General features: G+C 40.9%; 1 protein-coding gene across 3 annotated transcripts; it reads left to right on the top strand.

Moving 5' to 3' along the window:
• On the top strand, positions 1 to 24,281 carry LOC112576775 (DDB1- and CUL4-associated factor 11-like). 3 transcript variants are annotated; one of them, XM_025259472.1, is made up of 18 exons: positions 1 to 108; positions 435 to 596; positions 11,896 to 11,987; positions 13,925 to 13,956; positions 14,351 to 14,452; positions 15,114 to 15,178; positions 15,506 to 15,606; positions 16,830 to 16,932; positions 17,103 to 17,146; positions 18,227 to 18,350; positions 18,936 to 18,993; positions 19,238 to 19,330; positions 19,946 to 20,038; positions 20,698 to 20,787; positions 21,104 to 21,167; positions 21,829 to 21,981; positions 22,598 to 22,707; positions 23,346 to 24,281. In XM_025259472.1, the coding sequence occupies exons 2-18, from the start codon at positions 478 to 480 to the stop codon at positions 23,535 to 23,537; spliced, it is 1,635 nt and encodes a 544-aa protein (XP_025115257.1). In that variant the 5' UTR covers positions 1 to 108; positions 435 to 477; the 3' UTR covers positions 23,538 to 24,281. The 3 variants fall into 3 exon arrangements, with proteins under 3 accessions (XP_025115257.1, XP_025115259.1, XP_025115258.1); XM_025259474.1 differs by lacking the exon at positions 435 to 596 and having other exon boundaries at positions 18 to 108; XM_025259473.1 differs by lacking the exons at positions 1 to 108; positions 435 to 596 and adding an exon at positions 6,032 to 7,162.
• The last annotated feature ends 217 nt before the right edge of the window (positions 24,282 to 24,498 follow it).

Here is a 24,498-nt window from a genome sequence, read left to right as displayed (position 1 = left end):
AGAAGAGTTGTGTCCCGTGTGTTATGATGGGAGTATGGGCTGCTGTGAGTGTCGTGCACAACCACCACACGGCCAGGATACCAATAAGCTTTCGTGTTTATTTACATGGTAGGTCATCTTCCATATTTTTATTGTTATTTACTTAAAAGAAGTTTGTCGAATTCGTTAATATCGTGTATTAATACTTTTCTTCATAGGTCGTTGCAAAATCGCAAAACTCAGGACACAAACAGTTCGACCGAATAGTTTCAGTCTGCAAGGACTTTCAACATGGCCACAGTGCATTATTCTAGGCACAGAAAAATAGCCCTTTGTTAAAAAGCGGGAATACATTGATGTCGCTTCTTGTTACCAATTCGCAACACCTAAAAAAGCTAACTAGTTAAACATGCTAAGAAGTTCATTTAAAGTGTACGATCTTGGGTTTTGCTCAGTGGATGACGCAGCAGTCTTGTCTTGTGCTCGAGGGTCAGTTTGATGGGCTCAAATAACTCGAGATCAGCTGGAAACATGAGCGAAAGTCCCAGGACGCAGAGAAGGTCGAGCACAGACGAAGAGCCGGACCTGCCGAGCATTGTTGCCTACTTGATTCGAAGGTTAGCTTCTTTAATACTATTCGGCCAGGTGTGGACAAAAACATTTAACTGCTTGGCGAGCAAAACGACTCGATCAGTCGCGAAAATCTTTTTCGTTTCAGGCATTTAGGTTCAACCCAAGACATATTTCTTTTTTGAATATCATGCTACTTCTTCATTTCTCCATTAAATTGACATCCGTACCTGGATTGTTAGACTGTCTCATCTTTCCGTATTCAGTTTTGCGCTTGCTCGTGTATGTGTGTGCGTGTGACACTGTGTGTGCATCCATGCATGTATGTAATCATTGGGCTATGCGCAATGAGCATTCTTCTGAATGGATACCTGCGCATTACAAATAGACATCATCATCATCAATGTGCTCCCATTGTGAGGTCAGATGTGTCTCAAATAAACAAACTCCTTGAAGATTAAATCAGGAACTATAAATGCTTCGGCAGAATCTGTTAAAATAAAAATGTTGTTTTGGCTTTAATTAATCAGCTTGAACACATAAATAACCTCATAATACTTACCTCTTAAAATATTTTACATAATGGCACTGACTATTGAATAAATGCAACATTTGACTTTCGGTCATTGTCTATTTATGCAAAATATGATCAGTATCATATAAAACATTCAGATTTTGTATGTTAGTAGTGTCTTTTCATTTTTGAGAACACAGCTTTGATAGAAGGATGTACAAATAAAACAATGTTTTTTAACAAAGTTTTTTTGTACAGGGATTAAGTATAGCAGCAATTATTGTGCCTTCTGTTTCTGTAGTCTTATTATATGGATAATGGTTACAGGCGCTAATCTGGTCCTAACCCTTTTGATCATACAAGCCTTGTTCATGCCCAGTTTTGTTCTCAGTTGATCGGAAACTTCTTGTTCACTCAGGAAGACACAAGCAAGCACCCATGACCTCCACCAGGCATAATAGTCAGGTTAAGAGCAGATTTTGTACATGGTGAATGGGCACAGTGTTATAGTCATGAATTGTTGCCTATTTATAAAAGTATGAACATTATACCCAAACCCAAATATACTTTGTCAGTCACCATGAGAACGAACTGAAAATGTTGAATATTGTTTTCCTCACTTATGAAAAGAGAAAGATATAGAGATATAGAAAAAAAATAAAAAATAAACGAAAGCAATAAAATAAAGTTTTAAAATTCAGTTCTCTTTATGTTTATGTCATTTCTACTGTTCATCCTTCTCACTTTTATTTTTCTCTCTTTTTATTTTATGGAGAATACATTCAAGTGTCAGTCCTAATCCTGACAGTATGTTTCACCTCATCTTTCTCAACTCCAACAGCCATTTGATTGCTAAGGTAGAATCACAGTCTGTGATTTCCACCCCGCCTATTTCTGTGGCAGCAATTAGGGAAGACTAACTGCATGTAAAAGTCTGCATCCCAGGTACTCCTACCTTCCCTTTCCCTGGTGAAACCATTTTAAAAACTGCCCAGAAGAAGTTCTGCCTTTAAGAAGCAATTTGCTTCTCTTGTTATAAACAAATGACACGTACAGCTGCTTTTGACATGATCTTGTATTAATAAATTCTCAATGCTCACAGAGAACAGTTGACAAATGGTATTGATTAATACTTTAATTAAGCTCAGACTATATGAGATTTCAGGGCTACCTTAGAATAATGCACCCCCACATTTGCGAAAATCTGGTGCGTCAGTTGTTTATTCTTTCACAAATGTGATTTATTTGGGGAAGAAGCACAAAAATAAAAGTCTGATGAGATATATTCAAGTATCTGCCTGCCTACTTACAGTGAACGTCAATGCAACTATGAAATTGATAAAAAAATTATCTTTATTGTTTTAATATTGGTAGGAAAAAATTAAAAAACAAGGTTGAATAAAATCCTTTAAATTGGTAAATTAGTTCTGTGGTTTCAGTAGTTACTTTTCTTGACTTTTTAGATTGGCTCAAAGTACGTAGCACTTATGTTCAAAGGTCTTAGGGTGAAACTTGATGGTACCCTACACAGTTCAGAGAGGAAAAATGCAGCATTTTTTATATCTACGAGTATTCGTTTGCTTTGGAACTGCAGTCCTTTTAAGATGTTTACATGAAGTTTTGATATTTTAAGGCCAACTGATTAGATTAAAGATTACCCTGATTACTGATTAATAATTGTTTTTGCATTCTTTGTCCTGTGCCAAGGTTTTGGGTTAGGGTTATAAAGTTATTCACAAAAGCTTTTACAAAAATTTATACAGGTATATGTATGTTTCTGTGTGTGTGCGTGTGAATGAAACGACCATTGTTAGTCATTAAAGAATGTACTGCTGAAGCAAACAAAAAGTTTGTTTGGGAAGGACTGATATAACAGAAAAAAAGCATTATCTTTTTAATGAAAACCTGGGTTTGTAATTACAAAAAAATATAAGCTGCAATATTAAAAAAAATAATTTTGGTTTCATATGATTTATTATTATTTAGAAATATTGATTCAAGAACAGAGATATCCTGTATTGTACAAATTATTGACAATTTTAGGTATAATGAAATAATGGTATATTCTAGGTCTTATGGTATATATATCCTCCACACTAATGTTGATTTAAAAAAAATTGTAATATTGTTCTACTTTACACAGCACCATATTTTTGACATCATGTGTTGTATATATATCTATAATATTTTACTCCATAGTCAGAATATTGTTATTCTATTGTTTCCTTGTACCCATAAACCTTATAGTTTTAGCGTTATTTTACTACCCATATCACTGTACTTATATTAAAGCATCAATTTATTCCACACAGCTCTATAAAGAAGTTGACCTAAGCAGCACACACACATCTGGTGCAGAGTAAGCACATAAAATGAGTAACTAGCCTTAGTGTAAGGTGTGGATTAGAGAGGTTTGCTGCAAATGTGCATTTTTCCATAATGAGGATGGACGCAGCTGTTTGACTTGGTGTTTGATTCAGGGAAGCATAGACAGAAGTATTGTGGTGCAGGAATGTCCAAGTTAGCTTCTGTAGAATGTGGGGAAAGTTGTGTTGGTTAAAGAAGCAACTGCTATGTAAACTCAGACTGTGATTAGTTGCTGACATGCTGCAATTTGCTTGATTGTGAAGTCTTCACCAGTGCTTTTAAGGTTTAGACATGTACAGAATGTATGACAAGCACACTGTGAATATTCACTAAAATTGGTATAAGGAAAGTAAGACACGAAAAAAAACAATTCTGAAGGACGAGGAGAAATTATGGCTGAATTCCAGACATATGTGGACCAGCCTTTGATGTGTGTGAAATAAACATGGAGAAAAAAAAAAAAATAAAGAAAAAATCTGGAAAAAAGATTTTTGTGGCAGCTGAAAGTGGGCAAATGGACAAGATTGAAGCCAAACAAGACCATTGCACAGAGGTTTTGAAATTAGAAGTTATGGTTATGAGTATGAGCATGAGACCTAATGTTGTGAGGGACAGTATCATTTGCTTTATTTATGAGATTCTTTTCACAAAAAAGTGATTGTTTTTTTAACATTCTTGTTGGAATATAAAGACTGTAACATCAATTCAGCAGAAATATGTTCAGGAATCAGGTGCTTAGCAAGTTGTGTGCACGGGTGTTTTCAGAGGTTGCCCTCCTTATATGTGTATGTTTTAAACTAATACCTAAAGAAGTTCTCAAGATAAAGTACAAATAGTGGCTTTTCAGTAGATAGGTGAGGAAGATTTGGCTCAACAAGACGAAAGTTTGTAATGCTCTACTGCAAAGTTTTTGCTGAATAGTTCAGAAGACATTGCTATTTATTGCAGTCATAATACCTAAGAAAAATTTGAGACATGGTAATTGTTAGATTTCATTAAACTTTTGTGACTGTAAATGTAGAGAAGGAAATGCTTGTTCAATGAAACATGGTAAGTGCAGGTCATTGAGATATGGACTGCTTGAAGAATTGTTATTAATCTTTTTGATAAAGATTATTAGCTGCAGTGATAATAAGCAAATATTCTAATCACTAAACTACTGGATGCTCATGCAGTGAGCATGTACTGAGTCCAGACTCGGCATCTTTCTCTAGATAATTTAAATTACTAGAAATATACTATTTTGATTTAATATGTGGCATCTGGAAGAAAGTTTTTAATTTTTCTCACAGTGATCGTGTGTAGGACCTATAAAATACTGTGCACCTATATGATTTAAAGTACTAGAAAATATTATTTTGATCTGACTTAAGTGACTTATAAACACGGAGTTTTGAATTTTTCCCGAAAACAAAAAACACGTAATAGAGTTAGACACCATCGTAGACTACGGGAGGCAACAAGTACGTTTTGATCACCAAGCTGAGTAATAGTTGCTTCCCTTGTTTGCCGACATGGGCATGTAGCAGACGCAAGCAGCTTTTCGGCTGAGGTACAGTGATACGGTATCAGCTGTTGTAGTGGTGACGATGGATAATGTCATTAACATACGTGCAGAAAGCTAAATACCATAGCAGCTAAGGAGAGGACAGTGCACTTTCTCTCGTGCCAATAAAGCCCCCAGCAGTGATAGGTAAACTTGATGCCGACAGAGTATCGCGAATTGATTTTAATAGTCACCCAGAAAGGTCCTTATAGCAGGATCAGATTTAGTCGTAGTACCGACACCGGCCTCGCCCCAACACTTTATACACGGCATTGGCATTGTGGGGTTTGCAAGTGTTCTGCAGACATAAAGACTGCGACCTCCTGTGTGTTGGTGATGTCTGCAGATATTTTTTTTTAACCTTTTTCGCGATTGTAGTCCCAAAGGGTGAAAGTGTTACGTGGGTACCTCTCGCTCATATAGTACTTATTTTCATGATGGGTTAATGTGCTTATTGGTGTAACTGCGTAGCCCTGCTCAACCCTTGCCGTGCCCCTAGCGGTGCACGTACCGCCGAGAAGACACCGTAGCCGCTACCGGAAGTGACCTTTGCTGGAGGTCATATCACGGCTTGACCTCAAACAGTTAATGTAAACTGTGACCCCCGTGTTTTAATAAGGTTGTGATGCATGGGAAGCTTGTAGAAGCTTGCAAAGTTGGTTTTTTGTTTTGTTTTTGCAGACAGCAAAGGGTGGTTGCGGTGTGTTGCGGTGGTTGAGGGCGAGGCCGGGTCACGCGGGGTTGTGTTGTTGTGGCCACAAGGCATATCGTGCTGCGTGCCTCGTGCACGTGGCCTCCATGCACGCGCCTCGTGGCTTGATCACTGGCAGGAACCGTGCGGCATCCGCCTGCTAGCCTTATGACAGCCGCCTGCCACTCTTGCCGTCACACCGCTGCGTTAGCCAAGCACATTTTGGTCACCGTCATCTAATTTCGTCCACAAAATTAAGTGGCTCACATATGACAAGTGTTGGCAATAAAAGCTGCATGTGTTCGCTCTAACCGAATTTTGCTCAGTACGAGGAATTAAAAATAGTGCAAATAGTGCAGACTGCAGACGATTTTTTGCCCCAGGTGTGTTGTCTGCTTACATTGCTATATCATCAGGCTGATAGCGGGCAGATAATTAACCACACTGTCCGCGCATTATCGTGTCTCGACAGAGGTCACCACCTGCAGTTGGGGTCAGGAAGAACCGATAATCTGTAGAATGAAAGGTTAGCATCACTGTCCATGGCATGATGATATCGTCTGTAGCCGCCCCGGGCCTTGACCTCTCTAATTTGCGTAAGCTGCTCGCAACTAAGGAGCACGTGTACCAGAACAGCTGATTCCGTCGTGACCCAAATTACAGCGGGTGGGGTGGTGGACAAGTGGGTAGAGACCTTGTACCTTGGGAAATCGGTGACAGAATCAGCGCAGCATCACCAGTCGTCACTGTGGGTTTTATACATCGTCGCCAGTGCATGCTGGGCCTGCGAAGCTTTGTCAAGCACCGTCACGTACGGGCGGCGTGACCAGGACTGCGTGTATCTCCGCTCGCCTCCGCGACCTGCATCAATCTTTTCTGAGCTCCTGCTTGCCACTCCACGCCTGACGGTCTTTGTGGCAAAAGGAAAAACACAAGAGAAAGTACGGAGTTTCCGTCAGGAGAGGTTGGGACCGTTGACGGACGCAAATGCTCTTGGAACATTGATGATGACGTGACGAGGTGTGCACAGGTGTCGGGTGGATGGTTGGTCAAGCGGGAGGACCCCACGGTCCACGAAAGTACGGGTTGTGCGACTGGTATTCACCTAGTCATCTGTTTCATCGCCCCTGGTGTGTGGCTGCGCCAACTCGGTGCACCGTGCATTCTCCACCTGCAAGTGCGTCACGCCAAGTCACACCGACCGCCATACGTCGCACGGAGGAGGAATTGAACTCCCCCACCCCCTTCTTGTGTCACCAGTGTCATATCTTTGAAGAGGTGGTGGTAGGGTGAAGACGGGAAGCGAAATGTCTGGCACCGGAGTGCTGGAAGGTTAATCGAAGACACCCAGACGACAGCAAGGTGAGGCGCCAGCCATGTCGGCCTCTGACAGACGATGTCGGCCTAGCCTCAGGGGGTCGGCCATCAAGTGTGGCATCGCCAGCACCGACCCCAGCGTGCAGGGAGACTGCACTGCAGCATACAGACGAAGACAGTAGGTACCCGTTCCAGTCCTTAGCAACCTTAGTCATTATTTGATGTATCTCCCTGTGTCTCGGCCTGCTGACCTGCTGTTGACAATACTTGACAGTACGTGGCCAGAGAGAGAGAGACCGCTGCTCATAGGTTGGGAAAATAGACCCCCACCAAAAAATTTACATCTAGAGTTCTAGACCATTCATATGTATACCTATGAAAACAACAACACGCACACAACTGACAATTCATCTGTGAGCAGCTGGACTGCAGATGGCTTGAACGATTTCAGGTGTCTAATGCTGCTACAAACAGGCATAGCATAACATTTACTTGAACTTAATAACACAAATTCTCCCGTTAGTGTATGTTCAGGTATTGACAAAATGCGGGAAGCTTTTCTATTTGTTGATTATACAAAAATCCCTCTGCTTGATGCCGATTATATTAGAACAGATATGAACAGTGCTGCTCAGACTGTTGCTGTCATGGACAGACAGACTGCGGAACCAGCATACAAACGAGAAAGATAAAAGACTCAATAAATGACTGATAGAAACGGCCCAATATTGCTTTGCTGACTGAAAAACTATTTATTATTTACGCAGAAGGTACATTCTTTTATCCATTTGAGCTGGCAGTCCAAAACAGTCTTAGAGAACTGCTGACTGCTGTTGATGGAGCAAACCAGAAGGGAGCCCGGGGTTTGGTAGTTTGTAGTTACCGTGGTTGTGTGTCGCTGCTGTAGCTTCCATGGTCCCTGGCATCTTGACATGACTGTGCACGATGTGACCCATTGATGCACATAGCCTGGTGTAGTCGTGATGTTTACTGCTGTCTAGTTCTTGATGCACATAGCCTGGTGTAGTCGTGGTGTTTACTGCTGTCTAGTTGTTGATCTTGATACTCATAGCCTGGTGTAGTGGTGTTTACTGCTGTCTAGTTCTTGATACACATAGCCTGGTGTAGTCGTGGTGTTTACTGCTGTCTAGTTGTTGATCTTGATACTCATAGCCTGGTGTAGTGGTGTTTACTGCTGTCTAGTTCTTGATACTCATAGCCTGGTGTAGTGGTGTTTACTGCTGTCTAGTTCTTGATACACATAGCCTGGTGTAGTCGTGGTGTTTACTGCTGTCTAGTTCTTGATACACATAGCCTGGTGTAGTCGTGGTGTTTACTGTTGTCTAGTTCTTGATACACATAGCCAGGTGTAGTCGTGGTGTTTACTGTTGTCTAGTTCTTGAACACATAGCCTGGTGTAGTCGTGGTGTTTACTACTGTCTAGTTCTTGATACTCATAGCCTGGTGTAGTCGTGGTGTTTACTGCTGTCTAGTTCTTGATACACATAGCCTGGTGTAGTCGTGGTGTTTACTGCTGTCTAGTTGTTGATCTTGATACTCATAGCCTGGTGTAGTGGTGTTTACTGCTGTCTAGTTCTTGATACACATAGCCTGGTGTAGTGGTGTTTACTGCTGTCTAGTTGTTGATCTTGATACTCATAGCCTGGTGTAGTGGTGTTTACTGCTGTCTAGTTCTTGATACTCATAGCCTGGTGTAGTGGTGTTTACTGCTGTCTAGTTCTTGATACACATAGCCTGGTGTAGTCGTGGTGTTTACTGCTGTCTAGTTCTTGATACTCATAGCCTGGTGTAGTGGTGTTTACTGCTGTCTAGTTCTTGATACACATAGCCTGGTGTAGTCGTGGTGTTTACTGCTGTCTAGTTGTTGATCTTGATACTCATAGCCTGGTGTAGTGGTGTTTACTGCTGTCTAGTTCTTGATACTCATAGCCTGGTGTAGTGGTGTTTACTGCTGTCTAGTTCTTGATAACACATACCTGGTGTAGTCGTGGTGTTTACTGCTGTCTAGTTCTTGATACACATAGCCTGGTGTAGTCGTGGTGTTTACTGTTGTCTAGTTCTTGATACACATAGCCAGGTGTAGTCGTGGTGTTTACTGTTGTCTAGTTCTTGAACACATAGCCTGGTGTAGTCGTGGTGTTTACTGCTGTCTAGTTCTTGATACTCATAGCCTGGTGTAGTCGTGGTGTTTACTGCTGTCTAGTTCTTGATACACATAGCCTGGTAGTCGTGGTGTTTTACTGTGTCTAGTTCTTGAACACATAGCCTGGTGTAGTCGTGGTGTTTACTGCTGTCTAGTTCTTGATACTCATAGCCTGGTGTAGTCGTGGTGTTTACTGCTGTCTAGTTCTTGATACACATAGCCTGGTGTAGTCGTGGTGTTTACTGTGTCTAGTTCTTGAACACATAGCCTGGTGTAGTCGTGGTGTTTACTGCTGTCTAGTTCTTGCTGCACATAGCCTGGTGTAGTCGTGGTGTTTACTGCTGTCTAGTTCTTGACGGCGAGTACGTAGTCCATAGTGTCTTTATGCCATAGTAGTTATAGGATAGTACTCTTGTGTGTAACGTTCTTACGTAGAAAGCGCACACACACACAGAACTCTTGTGATGAGTTTGGCGAGCACCTGTGCAGTGTTGTGTCCAGACTACCGTGTACCTGGCGAGTGTTGGGCCCCTCGTGGCAGGTGCAAGAGATGAGTATCGGCGACAAAGCGCGCCGTCAAGTGGGGGAAGGGGGACTTTCAGGAGAGAGGTTCTCTTTTTCTCACAGAGAACTAGGGAGACGATGGTCTGATGATTCTGACACCATGCTACCGCGCCTTTTTTTCTTTTCCGGCCCCGCCAGCCTGGCATGTGGTCTGTGTGTTGTTTAATGAGCCACTGCAGCCACTTCTACTACTATCCTGCACCGGGATTCCCTTGTCCATCACTGACATGTTGTCAGCCTGAACGTCCGCTGTCTGGGACTCCCATCGCTCACTAATAAGGAAGTTCTTCATTTTAAAATTTACCTTCTGATTAAAAAAAACCCCTTAAATAATTTAGTTCATCACAGGTGACAGGTCAGGCAGGTCATGATAAACTCTCGTGAAATACAGAATTTAACTTGTTCCGGGAGTAGGGGTGGGTGGGAAAGAACGAGGTGAGCAGTAGAGGGGTCGAGTGACATGATGAACCACACCGTTAGAGACAACAGGCATGTGCCCTTGTGACATGATGAATCACACGGCTAGAGACAACAGGCATGTGACCTGATGACACAATAAACCAGACCACTAGAGACAACAGGCATGTGGCCTGATGACACAATAAACCAGACCACTAGAGACAACGAGCGGCCCGGTGGCGCAACGGTTAGCGCTGTTAGCGCCTGTCACCAATACAGTGAAGGTTGGCTGCCCTGAGTTCATTTCTCGTCTCGGGCACGCTGTTCTTTCTCTGCACGTGGCACCTGTTTACAGGGCTGGCTGCTCTCTGCCAAGGACGGTCCCAAGCCCGGCTGAAAAAGGAGGAGGGTTGGGCGTGGGGCCAGCACCCCCACCCCGTAAAAACAAATACTTGCTACTGAAACATCGACAACAGTTAACTGTAGTCGATGGCCTATGCCCCAGGAGGGGTGAAAGGGCCTTAAAAAAAAAAAAAAACTAGAGACAACAGGCATGTGGCCTTGTGACACGATGAACCACACGGGTAGAGACAACAAGTATACATCTTCACCAGATTTCGTAACTGAATCTTTAAGCTGCAGTTTCCTCTGGCCTTCTGCTTTGCCTGCTGAGACTCTTTGAGCTTGAAGATGAAGTTGTGGTAATTCATGGAGTTTGCTGGGTGTTGTGTGGACAGGGGTAGCCTGGCTGTGGTGATCTCAGAGGTATTATAGCCTTTGACCTTCGTTAGCTGGGGGTGGGAGGTCATGTCAGTTGTCAGGGGTGGAATTCAGCTGCAAGTGTGGATCCAGCTGATCGTGGAATTGTTGGGTGGAAGGGTGATTAATCTGTTGTTATATCTGTGCTAGCGTAGTAAGGTCAGTCCACTTCCAAGTGGACGGTCGCAGGCTCCTTTGGCACTACCTTTTGACCTTGTCTTTAAGAGCAGCAGAAGTAGATTGTGATTGTTTTACCAAGCTGTACCCTACACACAGTGAATCACTTTTTTTTTCATGAAAATATTATAATAATGCTGCATAAATATTAGTTGAAAAAGATTTCAGTAAAGTTTAAAAAAGACAAAAACTTAAATAGTTGCTCCTGCTAGAATAAAAATATATTCTCTCCAATTTTATTGTGAGTTGAATGATGCATATAAAACAGAACTGATCCCATCTGTCCTGTAACTCTACAAATCTTCAAAGGTCTTCCATTACAGCTATTGATATTTCACACCTTTCTGTTGTCTTCACTATCTAGTGGCAAATGTCATGTTGAAGTAGCCACCCCTTTACCCCCCCTCCCACAAAAAAAAAAAAAAAAATGGAAGGAAAGAAATTGTCAACATTTTAAAGTAAAGGTCCAGGCTTTGAGCTTTCAGAGTCACTGTATTATCCAAGCTCTTAGGGTTTGCCACTGCCACCGACAATCAGGTCATTCCAAGAAAGGCATTTTGATAGCAGGTGTGGAGCACAAGTCCCTGTGGCATGGTAATGTGATTGTCGTGGGATGGTGTTGACACCAAGGATTACCAGAGGGTGTTGTGGTTATTGTGGAATGGTGGTTTGATTACCATTGGCCATTGAAATTGCCATAGGATGTTGCTATAATTACCATGGGGTATGGCTTCAGTAGCTGTTGTATGTTGCTGTGATTGCAGTGGGCAGTGAAAAGATTATCATGGGGCATGGTTATAATTACCATAGGATGCTGTAGTAACTGTTAGATGTTGCTGTGATTGCAGTGGACAGATCAGCTTTATGTCATCAGAAGACTTTCCCTCAGACGAGGATTCCTCTGATCCAGATTACCTGCGCTCTTCATTGCCACCAGTTCGTAAGTTGTTTTGAGTTTATCAACTCTTTATGAAAAGCTTTACTACATGGCTTCTGTTTGCCTGTAGCTTGACCTTTGTTTACTTTGTGTAACTAGTTTTTCTGAATTACTGTAACTAGTTTGTTTTTTCTCCTAAAGAAAAACAATTCATGGACTGGCTTAACTCAATCTCCAGTTTCCAGCATGCGTGTTTGGGTAGGGAGATAGTGCTGGGGATAAAAAAACCGTTATCACTGGGCAAAGTTCAGGGTAAATGATTTTGTGTGCATACCTCATCCTCAGGTTGTCTTGGGGCGCCTCAAGGGATTTTACCGTAAATTCTCTCTGTAGCTACTGTCAATGCTTGTCCCATTAATAAAACGCCACAGCAAAAGTGTAGATGCAAAGCATAGACAGATTACTGCCATTAGAATACAGAAAAAGGAAGTGTGAAAATATCACACAATATAATGTGTTGGGGTAGGTGTGCGATTGAAGCAAGATGAAGATATCAAAACTCAGGCTTAAAAACGGTAAATAAAAACAATAGTTTTATAATAGTGTAGCTTCCATCTGGCCATTTATTTTAAAAATGGCTGTTGATCACAAACTGGCAAGCAAATCCATATAGACAGTCACAGACCTTCAACAGCTGTTGATCACATATTGGCAAGCAAATCCATATAGACAGTCACAGACCTTCAACAGCTGTTGATCACATATTGGCAAGCAAATCAATGTAGGCAGACTTTCAACAGCTGAAGACCACCCTGATACCTGACCATTGATTGAGAAAACAAATACCGACAGCTAGTAGAGATTGAACTGAAGATTTGTTAGGTCTTTACCATAGTGTTTAAAATCCTAATACTCGTTCATACTGTTCTATCATCTCTGATCATATAAATGCCCCACTACAATGACCTACCATAGCAAACAACAGTGTGGCGTACATATAATTAAATTGTATATTTAAAATGAAAGTTGTATAATTTTTCTCCTTTGTTACAGAATGAATTGCATAATACTGAATTCTATAATTATAAAATAATTCTATAGGCATGGAAAAGCTGCATAACTACATAACTATCCTATAATTTTAGAATGTGTTCTTTAGCTAAAGGATGAATCATATCTATAAAGAATGGGTTCTGTAGCTATAGAGAGAATTTGCATCAAAGTTTCCTTGATGTCCCATAGGATGTAATATTACACCTAACCCTGTGGTCCAACTCCTAGTAAAACTCTTGGTGTGCATCTGCCATCCCTACCAGAGATGAGGCTCATGGGAAATGCATCTGCTGTGTGCTAGGACTAGGGACAAATATCTTGCTAAGACTGTGTGGAGGTCTGCCATTTTCACACAGTGTGCCTATCAAAAGTAGTCTGCACAGGAGATGTCACTCCGCCAGAGCTGATAGATAGCAAGGCCAAAGGTGAAAAGTCAAAAGTGCACTGTTGTAGGGCAAGCCTGCCTGGCTTGGTGCTTGTGTACTGATGCTGTATGGTGCTTGTGTGGTGCCTGCCCATTACTGCCAGAGTCTTCTCCTGTTTTCCACTCCCCTCGTCTTCTCCTTGTCTGTATTTCACACATTTTCCTTTTCTCTAATTCTCTAAATGTACAATGTAAACATTTTATTCATGCATTTGAAGTGCATATTTATACAATATAGTCCTTGTGCTTCAGTGGAGCATCTATGAATATGCGGTTGTTGACAGACGTGTAGATAAAGAAGAGATTAAATGGACACTCTAAAGTCTAAACGATGCAGTGTTGAGGGTGTATGCTTGTAAATGATAACTGTTCTCATAAAAGACTTGTTGAAGTACCCTTATTAGTTTTCAATGACTAGGTTTTTAGGAACTCAAGAGGGGCTACATTTTCATCAACTTTTTTTTATCACATCAGTTGACATACTGATAATCTTTACGCTCACTATTTCTTGTCTCGTTTGCAGAGGACCCTTCTCCTGATGTGACCAGTATTGAGGTAATGGGACAAGCATTGAAAGTACTCAGCAATAATTAGATTAGATAACAACTACAGGACAAGCATGTGAAATCGTCTTTATTTTCTCTTTATGATAGTACTGACTAATAATAAGATCAGACAGAATGTAATGACTACTTCCATATATGTAGTTCTTAACTGGGTGAGTGAAATTAAATTTGTTGTACATTCTGTCCAAACTTGTTAGCAGAAGAAAGAAACAAAAGTAAACAGAAAGAAAACAAAGAATGTTCTGCTATTGTCTTTTTTCCACTTGGTCCACTTCCATATTTTTTCTCATCATTATTGTTACTTCTGTAGCCCATGGGGATCATTCACCAGCCCAGACTATCTGTTATATCTTATATATGTGTTATATTTATCTGTTATAAAGTCAAATGATGTAAAGCAGCAGATCTTGCTGGACTCGGGACGATGGGCTGCTACAAAGCAGACCCAGTACTCCATTCCAACCTTGACTCATTTAATACAGAGGGTGAGTGTGTGGACTAGAGTTTGCAGTTCTTTCTAAGAAATGGCGACATTTTGTGAGTTGTTCAGTTTAGAACAGGACTGCAAGCAAAATATTTCTAGTGAAAAGAAGTAGACTGGGAAAACAGCAGCCTAAATTTATTGTTGTCTGGAAAGAATGCAGCTATATTTGTAATGAATGTCTGTGTACAAGATTATGGACAAGAACAGATTACAGTAGATGATACATATTAAAGATTAGAAGCTGGTGTGGAAAACTGTATGATGCAGTTTGGCATCTGTGATGGTCCAGCATTGTTATATTCTTACTGTGTGCAAGCCAGTATAGCTTATCATTGACTGGTGGGAGAAGTGTTAAATCAGCGTGTTGACTGATGCCATGTTGAGTCCGTAGCTTAGAGGATTATTCGTATGAACTTGTGGATGTAGCTGGTACATGGCCTCAAGTTTTTGACCGATTCTCAGTTCAGGGAAGGCAGGTAGGATGAAAGACTCTGTATTGGGGAAGTAACTCCTTTTAGGAGGAGAAAACAATAGTGTCCAGATATTTTAATTTTATTATCAGAGGAGGAAGATAGAGAGCTCATACAGAAGATGGATAACATTTATGGTCGTCCAGGTCAAAGGCCATCAGTTACTGAGGTTTTTTAAAAATAAATTTTCAGAGGGAGATTGGAATGGACACACATCAGCACTTTTCTGCAGGAAACTGCTGCCTCATCAACTCTAGGTAAGTACAACAATTTGTGCCCTTTTCTTGCGTGGTGTGTGTGTGTGAGAGAGAGAGATTTGGTGGGTTCTCTTTTTGCACTTTGTCGCTCACCATGCTGGTAGAGTTGTTATCTTTTGAGACTTACTGCAGATTATGCCTTCACAACGTGTACAACTGATGCAGTCAAACAGTGCACTTCACATGGAGTTCTAGAAGATTGTGTAGACTGTAGAACATACCTTCTGAAGGTCGTACACCCGAGTGACTTTTAAAAAAAAATATTATTATTATATACACTAAAGGGAGACAACTGCAGATAATAATCAGTCTGAATGTGTATTGCAGATTTTTACCAAATAAGTGTAAGCAGGTGGCCCAGCTTTATCACAAAGTCTTTTGTGGTACCTATTCACAGGACGGAAATGTGTTTCTCACAGCTTGTCAGGGTCAGTTATTTTACTTGTATTATTTTGTTAAGTTTACTTATTGCCTTACTTGTGATGGAAGGCTGAATGATGTTTGTTGTGTTTGTCACTTTCTTTCATAAATCAGAGTACACCAGCACCGTTGTGTTTGTTACTTCTGTTGGAATCAAAGTACACCTGTTTGTGTATGTCAGTTCTGTTGGAATGAAAGCACTGTAAATTAGCGCTGTTGTGTTTTCAATTCTGTTGGAATCAAAGTACGCTTGCACTATTGTGCTTGTCAGTTCTTGTCACCCCAGTACACTAGCACTGTTTTCTATGTCATATGTATGACACCAAACTGCTTTATTACTTTCTCTAGGAAATCTAGTGTGCCTGTTAATCATTGTTAAGCAGAATGATGCCTATCATCGTGACAAGAGCCTTTCACATCAATCTCATGAATCTGCTGCTCAGAACTCTGTTACTTCTTGGCATGTCGGGCTGGAACAATCATGATACCAAGACAACACTCTATTACTCTGGGCATATGTTGCTACAAGACCAGACTGGTTGCAGAGACAACTTCAAGCAGCCTTTGTCAAAGCCTCTCTTTATGAAATGTACCCTTCAAGCATCTGGTGGCAAAAATGTCCTTTCAGGGTCCGACACAATATTTGACCTGCATCCCTGGAATTCTCTTCACATGTGATTGGTCAAGTGTACCCACACACACTATTTTGTTAATTGCACTACCTAGACAGTATTTACAGCACAGACCTTTCTCTCACCCCATCCCCCAACCAGCCTGTAAAACAACAGAAGGAAGAGGAGCCACTAGCCATCAGGCTTCAAGTTCACTAAAAAGGGATAATTCCAGCTGCAATAAGCTTGAAGCTATTGTGTCCTGCACCAGGTACAGGACCCACTAGAGCTATTGTGCTTCAATGCAGACCTATAATAACGACCTAGAAGTCCTATCAAGCAGACATAACGTTCAATACTTGTCCAATGGTGGCTGACATGGGGAGATAAACAGCAGTCCTGTGATGGCCTGGCACTGCATTGTGACAACTGTATTCCTAGACACAACACCACCTCCTCACTATCTGCTATCATATCTGCCTATCCATTTGGATGCTTGCTTGCACTAACCATAAACATTGTGTGAGTGTGACACTAGTGCTACAGCTGTATGCTCAGTTATCTCATGATAATGTCAGACGGTAAACTAAATTTGCTGTGAAATCTTTGTATTTTTCCAGATCAGAATGTGCGGCTGTTTAACACCCAAGGTTCAAAGTTTGAACTGTTTAAAACAATACATGCCAGAGATGTGGGCTGGAGTGTCCTAGATGTAGCATTCAGGTAAACATGTGTGCATGTGTGTGTGTGTGTATGCATGTGTGTGTCCACTCATGACAGTAGAGATACTGCGTTTTTTCCCTATATTTTCCAAATATTTTTTGTAGGACATCTGACATTAGGTTGTGTGTGTGCGTGTGTGTTGTGTGTGTGTGTGTGTGTGTGTGTTACAGTCCTGATGGAAGCCATCTGATTTACTCCAGCTGGTCAGACAGCAGTAAGTACCTAGTCTTTGATTTCAGGCAATAAAGCTACAATTCAAAAAACAACAAGAGGAAGCATAAGATTGCATGTTAGATCTTTAAAAAAAGTGCATTCTTGACTGGTAGGAAGCAGATATCTGTATGATTAGATCGTTGGCATCCTCACTTGGAGGTGCACTAGTTCAGTATCCCCTAAGAGCTTGACCTGAGAAAAACATGGTCTCTGTTACTTCACTCCTCCCCCATCACCCTCTCCACAAAGACTGAAAGGTTAGAGAACCATCCATACTGTTACATTACCTTTCTGCAGTGGTGGTCATAGTTGTGTACCTTGGATTGAAAATATAGGATATATTAAAAGACTAGGTACAAACTAACTGGCCATTGATTTGATCCAGACTAATTAGGTGCAAACTTATTGCAAACTTATTAGGTACAAAATAATTAGCAGCTGAACTGATGCATTTACTGAAGGGTGACTTACTACATAGGTACCAATGACTGCTAGACATGTACTGGTGACTGACTAGAAATGACTGTAGGCAGTCCAGATACATACTTATGATTGACTAGATGTGGGCTGGTGACTGACTGCATACTGATGTGAGACATCCTAGTAACAGTTGCTGATGATACTGGTGACAGATGACACACACTGGTGAGCAACTAGATATATACTGTTGATAGACTTGATACAAACTGGCAACAGACTGGATACATACGGGGAAATTGAGTAGGTACATATTGGTGACTTACTTGATGCATAGTGGTGACTGACTTTGTACAGCATGACTAGATTTCTTCTGGAAACAGACTAGATACATAGTGATGACAGACTTGATAGAGAATGGCAACAGACTAGATACATGGTGATGACAAGAAATTGATGATGATACAAACTGGAAACCAGACTAGATACACTGGCAAGATATAAACTAAGTGAAGTCCTAGAAACAAAGTAACTAGTTACTGCACTTTGTACTGGTGAAAGTCTAGATGCAAACTAGTGATGTACTAGACACAGACTGGGTTCAAACTGACTGGCAGCTGACATGAGAAGATGAGGTATTTATTATGAAAGCAACTGTCCACAGTCCACCTCTGCAACATCTATGGTGACCATGATGTTCACGAGCCCTTGCCACTTCATCCAGGAGAGAACAGCTTCTGCATCTTCTCCCTTATGTTCTCCTCTGATAATCGTGAAATTATTGGCGGGTCAGTAAATTCTCCTCTGATAATCATAAAATATTGGTGGGTCAGTATTTTTTTTTGCATTCTGGCAGTGTATATGTGTGTACATGTTTATGGTTTATGTTGGTGTCATTTTTTTTTGTTTCACATAAGTTTCATTTATCTTTTGATTGCAAGCCAGGTGTGTTACAAAGAATAGGCTGAGAGGTGATTTTTATCCCTTTGTTAACTGCTTATACTAGTCGAACAGATGACCTGCTACTAATGAGGATCCAGTAATTAGTAGGCATGGGAACCGGTTTTATTAACACATGTGTATAGAAGACATACACCCATCAGTCTACCTGAAGATGCAAGATTTTCTCTCTCTCTCTCACTCACATATACACACTAAAGTATTGAGTGACAGAGTGGTGGGGAGAGCTACAGTACTGAAGAGTAAAGTTTTGCTGGGCTTTCATTCATTTGTACAGAAACAAATGGAGGTAGTTGGGTGGGAAAGCAGAGTTAATTGAAAGGTAACTTTCAGTAAGTTTGCCCTGCTCCTCCTTCACTTAGGTTGAGGCTTTTAACAGCACTAACAACAATGTAAACATTTTTGTCTTGCAGGGCCAATGATGGTTGTCTCTATGTCTATGACCGAGAAAGTAACCAGCGCACATTAAAGGTTTGAAATACTTGTAGCATTCATTTTGAACATTCCTCCTAGATCTGTTACATTAATGCCCATTCTTTGAGCAGCAAACATTGAAAAGTGAACATTTCTAATAACACAAGATGCAACTAGGACTGACAAGCTATGGACAGTTAAGATTCAAAAGCCTGATCAGAGTGTAAGCTAGATGTGACTGAGAATGCTACCTTTGAGAATTATTTATCCACAAGATGGTCACACTTGATTTTGTCTGCAGATTGAAGCACATGACGATGATGTCAATGCTGTGTGCTTTGCTGACAGCAGTTCACAGATTCTCTACAGCGGTTCTGATGATGGTCTGTGCAAGGTGAGAAAGCTATTGTTAGTGCTTAGTGCTCTGTGAATCACAGTTTCTCACACACCATAGAGACAAATGATGAGACATTTGAACAAGTGTGATAAAAAGGCATATGATTATTTGGTATAGCTTATTATCACATCCAGTCTCATGTGCACATCCCTGATTGTCTAATAAAGTAAGATATCAATAAAGACATGATGCACAGTGAAATACACATTTGTGACTTACTGATAAAGACATATCATGGACAGTGACATACTGATAAAGACATGATACTCATGGAGAAATACAGGTAAAAAATCATGGACACTGAATGACTGATGACACAGCATGAATCTGAGAGCGAAATGTTCAAGACACACTGAACTGGAGAGGGAAATGTTGAGGACACTGTGAATCTGAGAGTGAGATGATTACAGGTAAAAAATCATGGACACTGAATGACTGATGACACAGCATGAATCTGAGAGCGAAATGTTCAAGACACACTGAACTGGAGAGGGAAATGTTGAGGATACTGTGAATCTGAGAGTGAGATGATGATGATGTGAACCTGATCATGAAACACTGTTGACGGTGTGAATCTGACGGCAGAATGTCTTGATGAAAACATGTATGTAGGTGTGGGACCGCAGGACGCTTCGAGAAGACAGCCCATTGCCTGTTGGTGTCATGGGAGGTCATTATGATGGGATCACCTTCATAGACTCAAAGGTACTGAGCTTCCCATCATGCACAAGTCATGCATAATGATTTAAAGGGGTTACTCAGTGGGCCCAGATCATGACTATAATCATGGTGTGATCTTTGGTCACTCTATTTTAATGCAAAAGCAGCCAGAATTACATGTAAAGTAACCCTGGTCTGGTGAACTAAAAGCTTAACTTTTATCTCATGGTGGAGAAAGAATGGTTCAACACGAGGGAGGGAGGTAAGCATCACACGCAATGCTGGTGACCCTAGTGGTTAGTCTTCTATCCTAGTGGTCAGTTTTCTACCCCTGTCAGTCTTCATGATTTGCTTCCATCTAGCCTGACATGTACTCTCACCTCCCTCTGCGGGATAGAATATATTCTCTCCTGTCAGTAAAGGTTCTTTCTGCCTTTGAGCTCTGAAGAGATTTGTGAGGTGGCAGCAGTCAGAGCAGATGAAATGGAAAAGAGAAGTTATACTGAGTTAGGCCTTGACTATAGACCTAGTAATTCTACTGTTGCATGTACTGTGTTGTCCTTGACTTTAGACCCAGTCACTTCATACTGTTACATGTGAGTCCATATCTACAGACCCAGTGCCACACTCTAGTACTGTGCTCTGAAAGGTTAGCAGGTGAACCATTTTGCTGTATCCACATGTTGGTATGCTTCGTGTTACAGGGTGACGCTCGGTATTTTGTGTCCAACTCCAAAGACCAAACCATTAAACTGTGGGATATGAGAGTTTTTTCTTCCAAGGATGGGATTGAGGTCAGTAGGTTTTGATAGTTGGTCAGTGTGCCATTCAGCCATAACTGCCATAACTACAGCATGGCCCTGCACACAAGCTTGAGGAGCCTAAACTGTTTTTTTTTATCTTTCAGAAGATAGATTTTTATTTTCTTTTATGACTTATTTTGTGTTAGTTTACCTCCATCTTAAGTAATAAAATAAATCCATATAAAATTTTGTGGCTTTTTTTTGTCTTTAGTGGAAAATTACTGCCTCATAGTCCAGCTAAGTTTCTTTTTAAACTGATTCTTCAAGGAATATACAGAAAATACGACCAAATTATTTTGTTGACTAGGCAACAAAGAAGGCCGTTTCCGGTCAGCGCTGGGATTATCGGTGGCAGCAAGTGCCTAAACGCAGTGAGTGTTCACACCATACTCTTCAACGGGTTAGAGGCAAAGGTTGTCCCCTGACCTTTTCAGTCGTTGGGGAGTGAGGTGTTAAAGGCCTCACTTTACTGGGGGCCAGCTTTATATGAGAGGTTGCCCATCTCCTCTCTTCTGCCTTTGCTTTCCCAACCCCCTATGGACCTTATTCAGATGCAACTAATACTGTGCGCTGTACAAATGTATTATCTGATAAAGCAGTCAGACTTCTTTCTTTCGCTTGTAAGTGATGCAAATCTTTGAAAGCTTTGAACTTCAATCATTTTGGGAGACAGCAACACACACTTTCAACATACATGTTGAGTGTATGGCTGACCTGTTTTGCTTTTGAAAACTGTTTCAGTTTAAGTCAAATAACTAAAATCACAATATATAAGAATAATTGACCAACTTTATAAGAATTTAAGTTCAGATAAGGTTAAAAATGCGTTCATAAATGCATGCTTTGCTTGTGTCGTATGGTAATGTCAACCTAACTACTGCGTATAAAGACATGGTAGAACAGGGAAACATCTGCCCCTGTGTTGATTTATAGAAATTCTATGACAACAGCATTGCTTAAAATGTGTATTTTAATAATGAACCTTGTTGCTAGCTACATTGAGTAATACCTTCTGTGAATTACTATTACTAGTGACCAAGAAGCGGCGTCTAGGTGGGGACACCTCGGTCATGACATATCGGGGCCACAGCGTTTTGCACACTTTGATTCGCTGTCGGTTCTCTCCTGCCTTCACCACAGGCCAACGCTACATTTACACGGGTTGTTCCACTGGCAGTATTGTTGGTATGTAACATTGTTGCAAGTGTGTACATTAGCATGTCCCACTGTGTGTATCACTGTGTGTGTGAGTTACTGTGGTATTTGTGTGTTAAGATGTCTGTCAAAATTTTGCATTTGCTCATCTTCTGTTGTCAGCATATGCTCTTGAAGTCTTAACTTTGTCAAGCTGGGATGCCAGTGTGTACCAGTTGAAATCTTGACTTTGTCTAACTGTAATGTCAGTTTGTGTATCACTTTAAATCCTGCTGTTTGCTCATGTCTATGTTGTTGACGTGTTCCATTGTATCATGTTTATATAAGGCATTAGTGTTTATCATCATTAATTCCAAGAATTGTTAACCTAATACATTTTGAATTTGAGATTACTGTTTTGACAGCTAAACATACAGTGTGCTGACAAAGATTTTAGCAGACTGGCAGATAGAAATACAGTGTGCTGTCAGATAAACATTACAGTGTGTTGACAAATGACTCAAGAATATTTTTATTTGTGACATGCAGTGTAGCAGCTGGCAAGATGAAAGTGTATTAGCAGTCTATTTTTGTATGGTTTGTGCTAATTTTAATCACGGGTACTTGCAGTGTGTGATGTGTTGTTTATGGCGACTTGTACTTGCAGTGTACGATGTACTAACTGGCAAGGTGGTGAGGAACTTGGAAGGAGGACATAAATCTTGTGTGCGAGACATATCCTGGCATCCCTATCAACATACCATCATTAGTTCTTCTGTAAGTGTGTGTGTGTGTGTGCACACCATGCTATGGGAAGGCATGAAAACTCATCTTGAAATAAAAAAGCTTATGAGTAAAGCATACAACTGACACAGCTGGCCAGAATGCTAACAGCAGCAGTTGTCTTAGTGCAGTACTGCACCGTCAGCTATCAGTATTTTGAAAAGAAGCTGTGGGCATCACAAAATGTGTTGCTGACAATAAGGAGAAATCTAATGAGCATCAACAACAATCAGACAGCCCTCCCCTTTCCAAGCCCACATAAAATTAAGAAACAGCTGTGTCACAAAAATGGAAATTCTTCAAAGCTATAGACACACAAATTAAGAGTATTTTAAGCATGCTTCTCTCCCTTGCTCCAATTCTGTTTTACCCGTTCGTCCATGGGGCATGTAAACTAATGCACATGAGAAAGAGAAGAGCATGGAATGAGTTCATTTCAAGAGCTAGAAGACAGGCACAAGTAGGTAGAAATAGTGCTGCAAGATTTAAGAAAACCATGTTATCTTGTGCTGCAAGATGTTATTGTCTTGTGCTGGTGTGGGTAATGGCTAGATCAGTAGCATCACATAAGAAGACATGTTTCGTTAAAAGTTCAGTTGATGTTATCATCTACATTCTGTTTTATTTTCCAGTGGGATGGCACAGTAGGCCAGTGGGACTACTTTGATTACCATGCACACGAGCCTGAAGAAGGGGAGATTATCTTTCATGCTGGCAATGATTTGGGACGTTTTGCAACCATGTCCCACCAGCAGAAAGTAATAAGGAGTAGGCGAAACCTGGCAAAGATAAAAACAGACAGCTTTCGAAAACTATATGACTAAGCTTTGTGTGCTGATCAGTGACAATCAGGGACAGGCTGTGCCTGTTGAACTTTAGTGCCTCCTTATATTGGGCTGTGTAATCAGTACTTGTGAAAAAAAAAATCAATTGGCGATGGCATCATTTAACTAATAAGACAATGAAACCTTGTGATTTAATTGTCTTGCAAGTTGAAGGAAAACAGTAGTAGTTTTAATCAACATTGTGCTGGTGTGCAGAGCCATATGCAAAAATTCCTGCAGCAACAGCAACAGATGGTGGACTGTGATGATAATTTGAGTCATGACTTGACTTATGGAGACTGGTTACACAATATGTGCAGACTGGACTGTTGTGTGGACAAGCATTGACCTTGACGTGTTGACATAGGTTATAATGGCATTTACTCAGATGAAAGCATGGTAGTTATCTGATGTGGTTTAGAAAAGAAGTGCTAACTACTGTCGGACTTTCTCTCTTGAGTGATGAGCTTGTGGTATGATAATAAGACTTCTACTGGAGCTGGGTGGTGGGTGGAGGTAGATGTTGCCTATTTGTCTCCGTAACCTGGTAGATATTTCTAAGGTACTTGCATCGATCAGAACTCAGGGTAGTTTGTTAGGGTAAAGAGACTTGCTGTATATGTAAAGAATGTATTCCTTTCCCTCTGACATACTTCAACAAGTATTTCTTATTTTTTTCTACCTACATTTTTTTTCTAATCTTTATATAAAGCAGTCGTGGAACTAACGGTTGGTGCGAAGATTTGCCACAGTTAGTATAAAGATGTACCACGTTTGATGTGAAGATATGGTTGTTGTGAAGAAGTCCCATGGTTGGTCTGATGTGGGAAAGACAGGCCAATCATATTGTTGAGAAAAACTCTTTTTGTGGCTGTTGTCAGCAACCTAGAAATGTCATCTAAAAAGGGACCAACCACTAGCTCAGTGAATACTCAAAGACTAACGGTGGACCTGTGTGTAA

The sequence above is a fragment of the Pomacea canaliculata genome, linkage group LG12 (assembly GCF_003073045.1).
Source record: "Pomacea canaliculata isolate SZHN2017 linkage group LG12, ASM307304v1, whole genome shotgun sequence".
NCBI classification, from domain to species: Eukaryota; Metazoa; Mollusca; class Gastropoda; order Architaenioglossa; family Ampullariidae; genus Pomacea; species Pomacea canaliculata.
This window is presented reverse-complemented; position numbering and strand designations above follow the sequence as displayed.

Coding starts and splice junctions, on each gene's coding strand:
- LOC112576775 (XM_025259472.1), top strand. CDS start 478: ATGGGCTCAAATAACTCGAGATCAGCTGGAAACATGAGCGAAAGTCCC. Junction 11,988..13,924: donor CTCTTCATTGCCACCAGTTC/GTAAGTTGTTTT, acceptor TCTCGTTTGCAG/AGGACCCTTCTCCTGATGTG. Junction 15,607..16,829: donor GTTTCTCACAGCTTGTCAGG/GTCAGTTATTTT, acceptor GTATTTTTCCAG/ATCAGAATGTGCGGCTGTTT.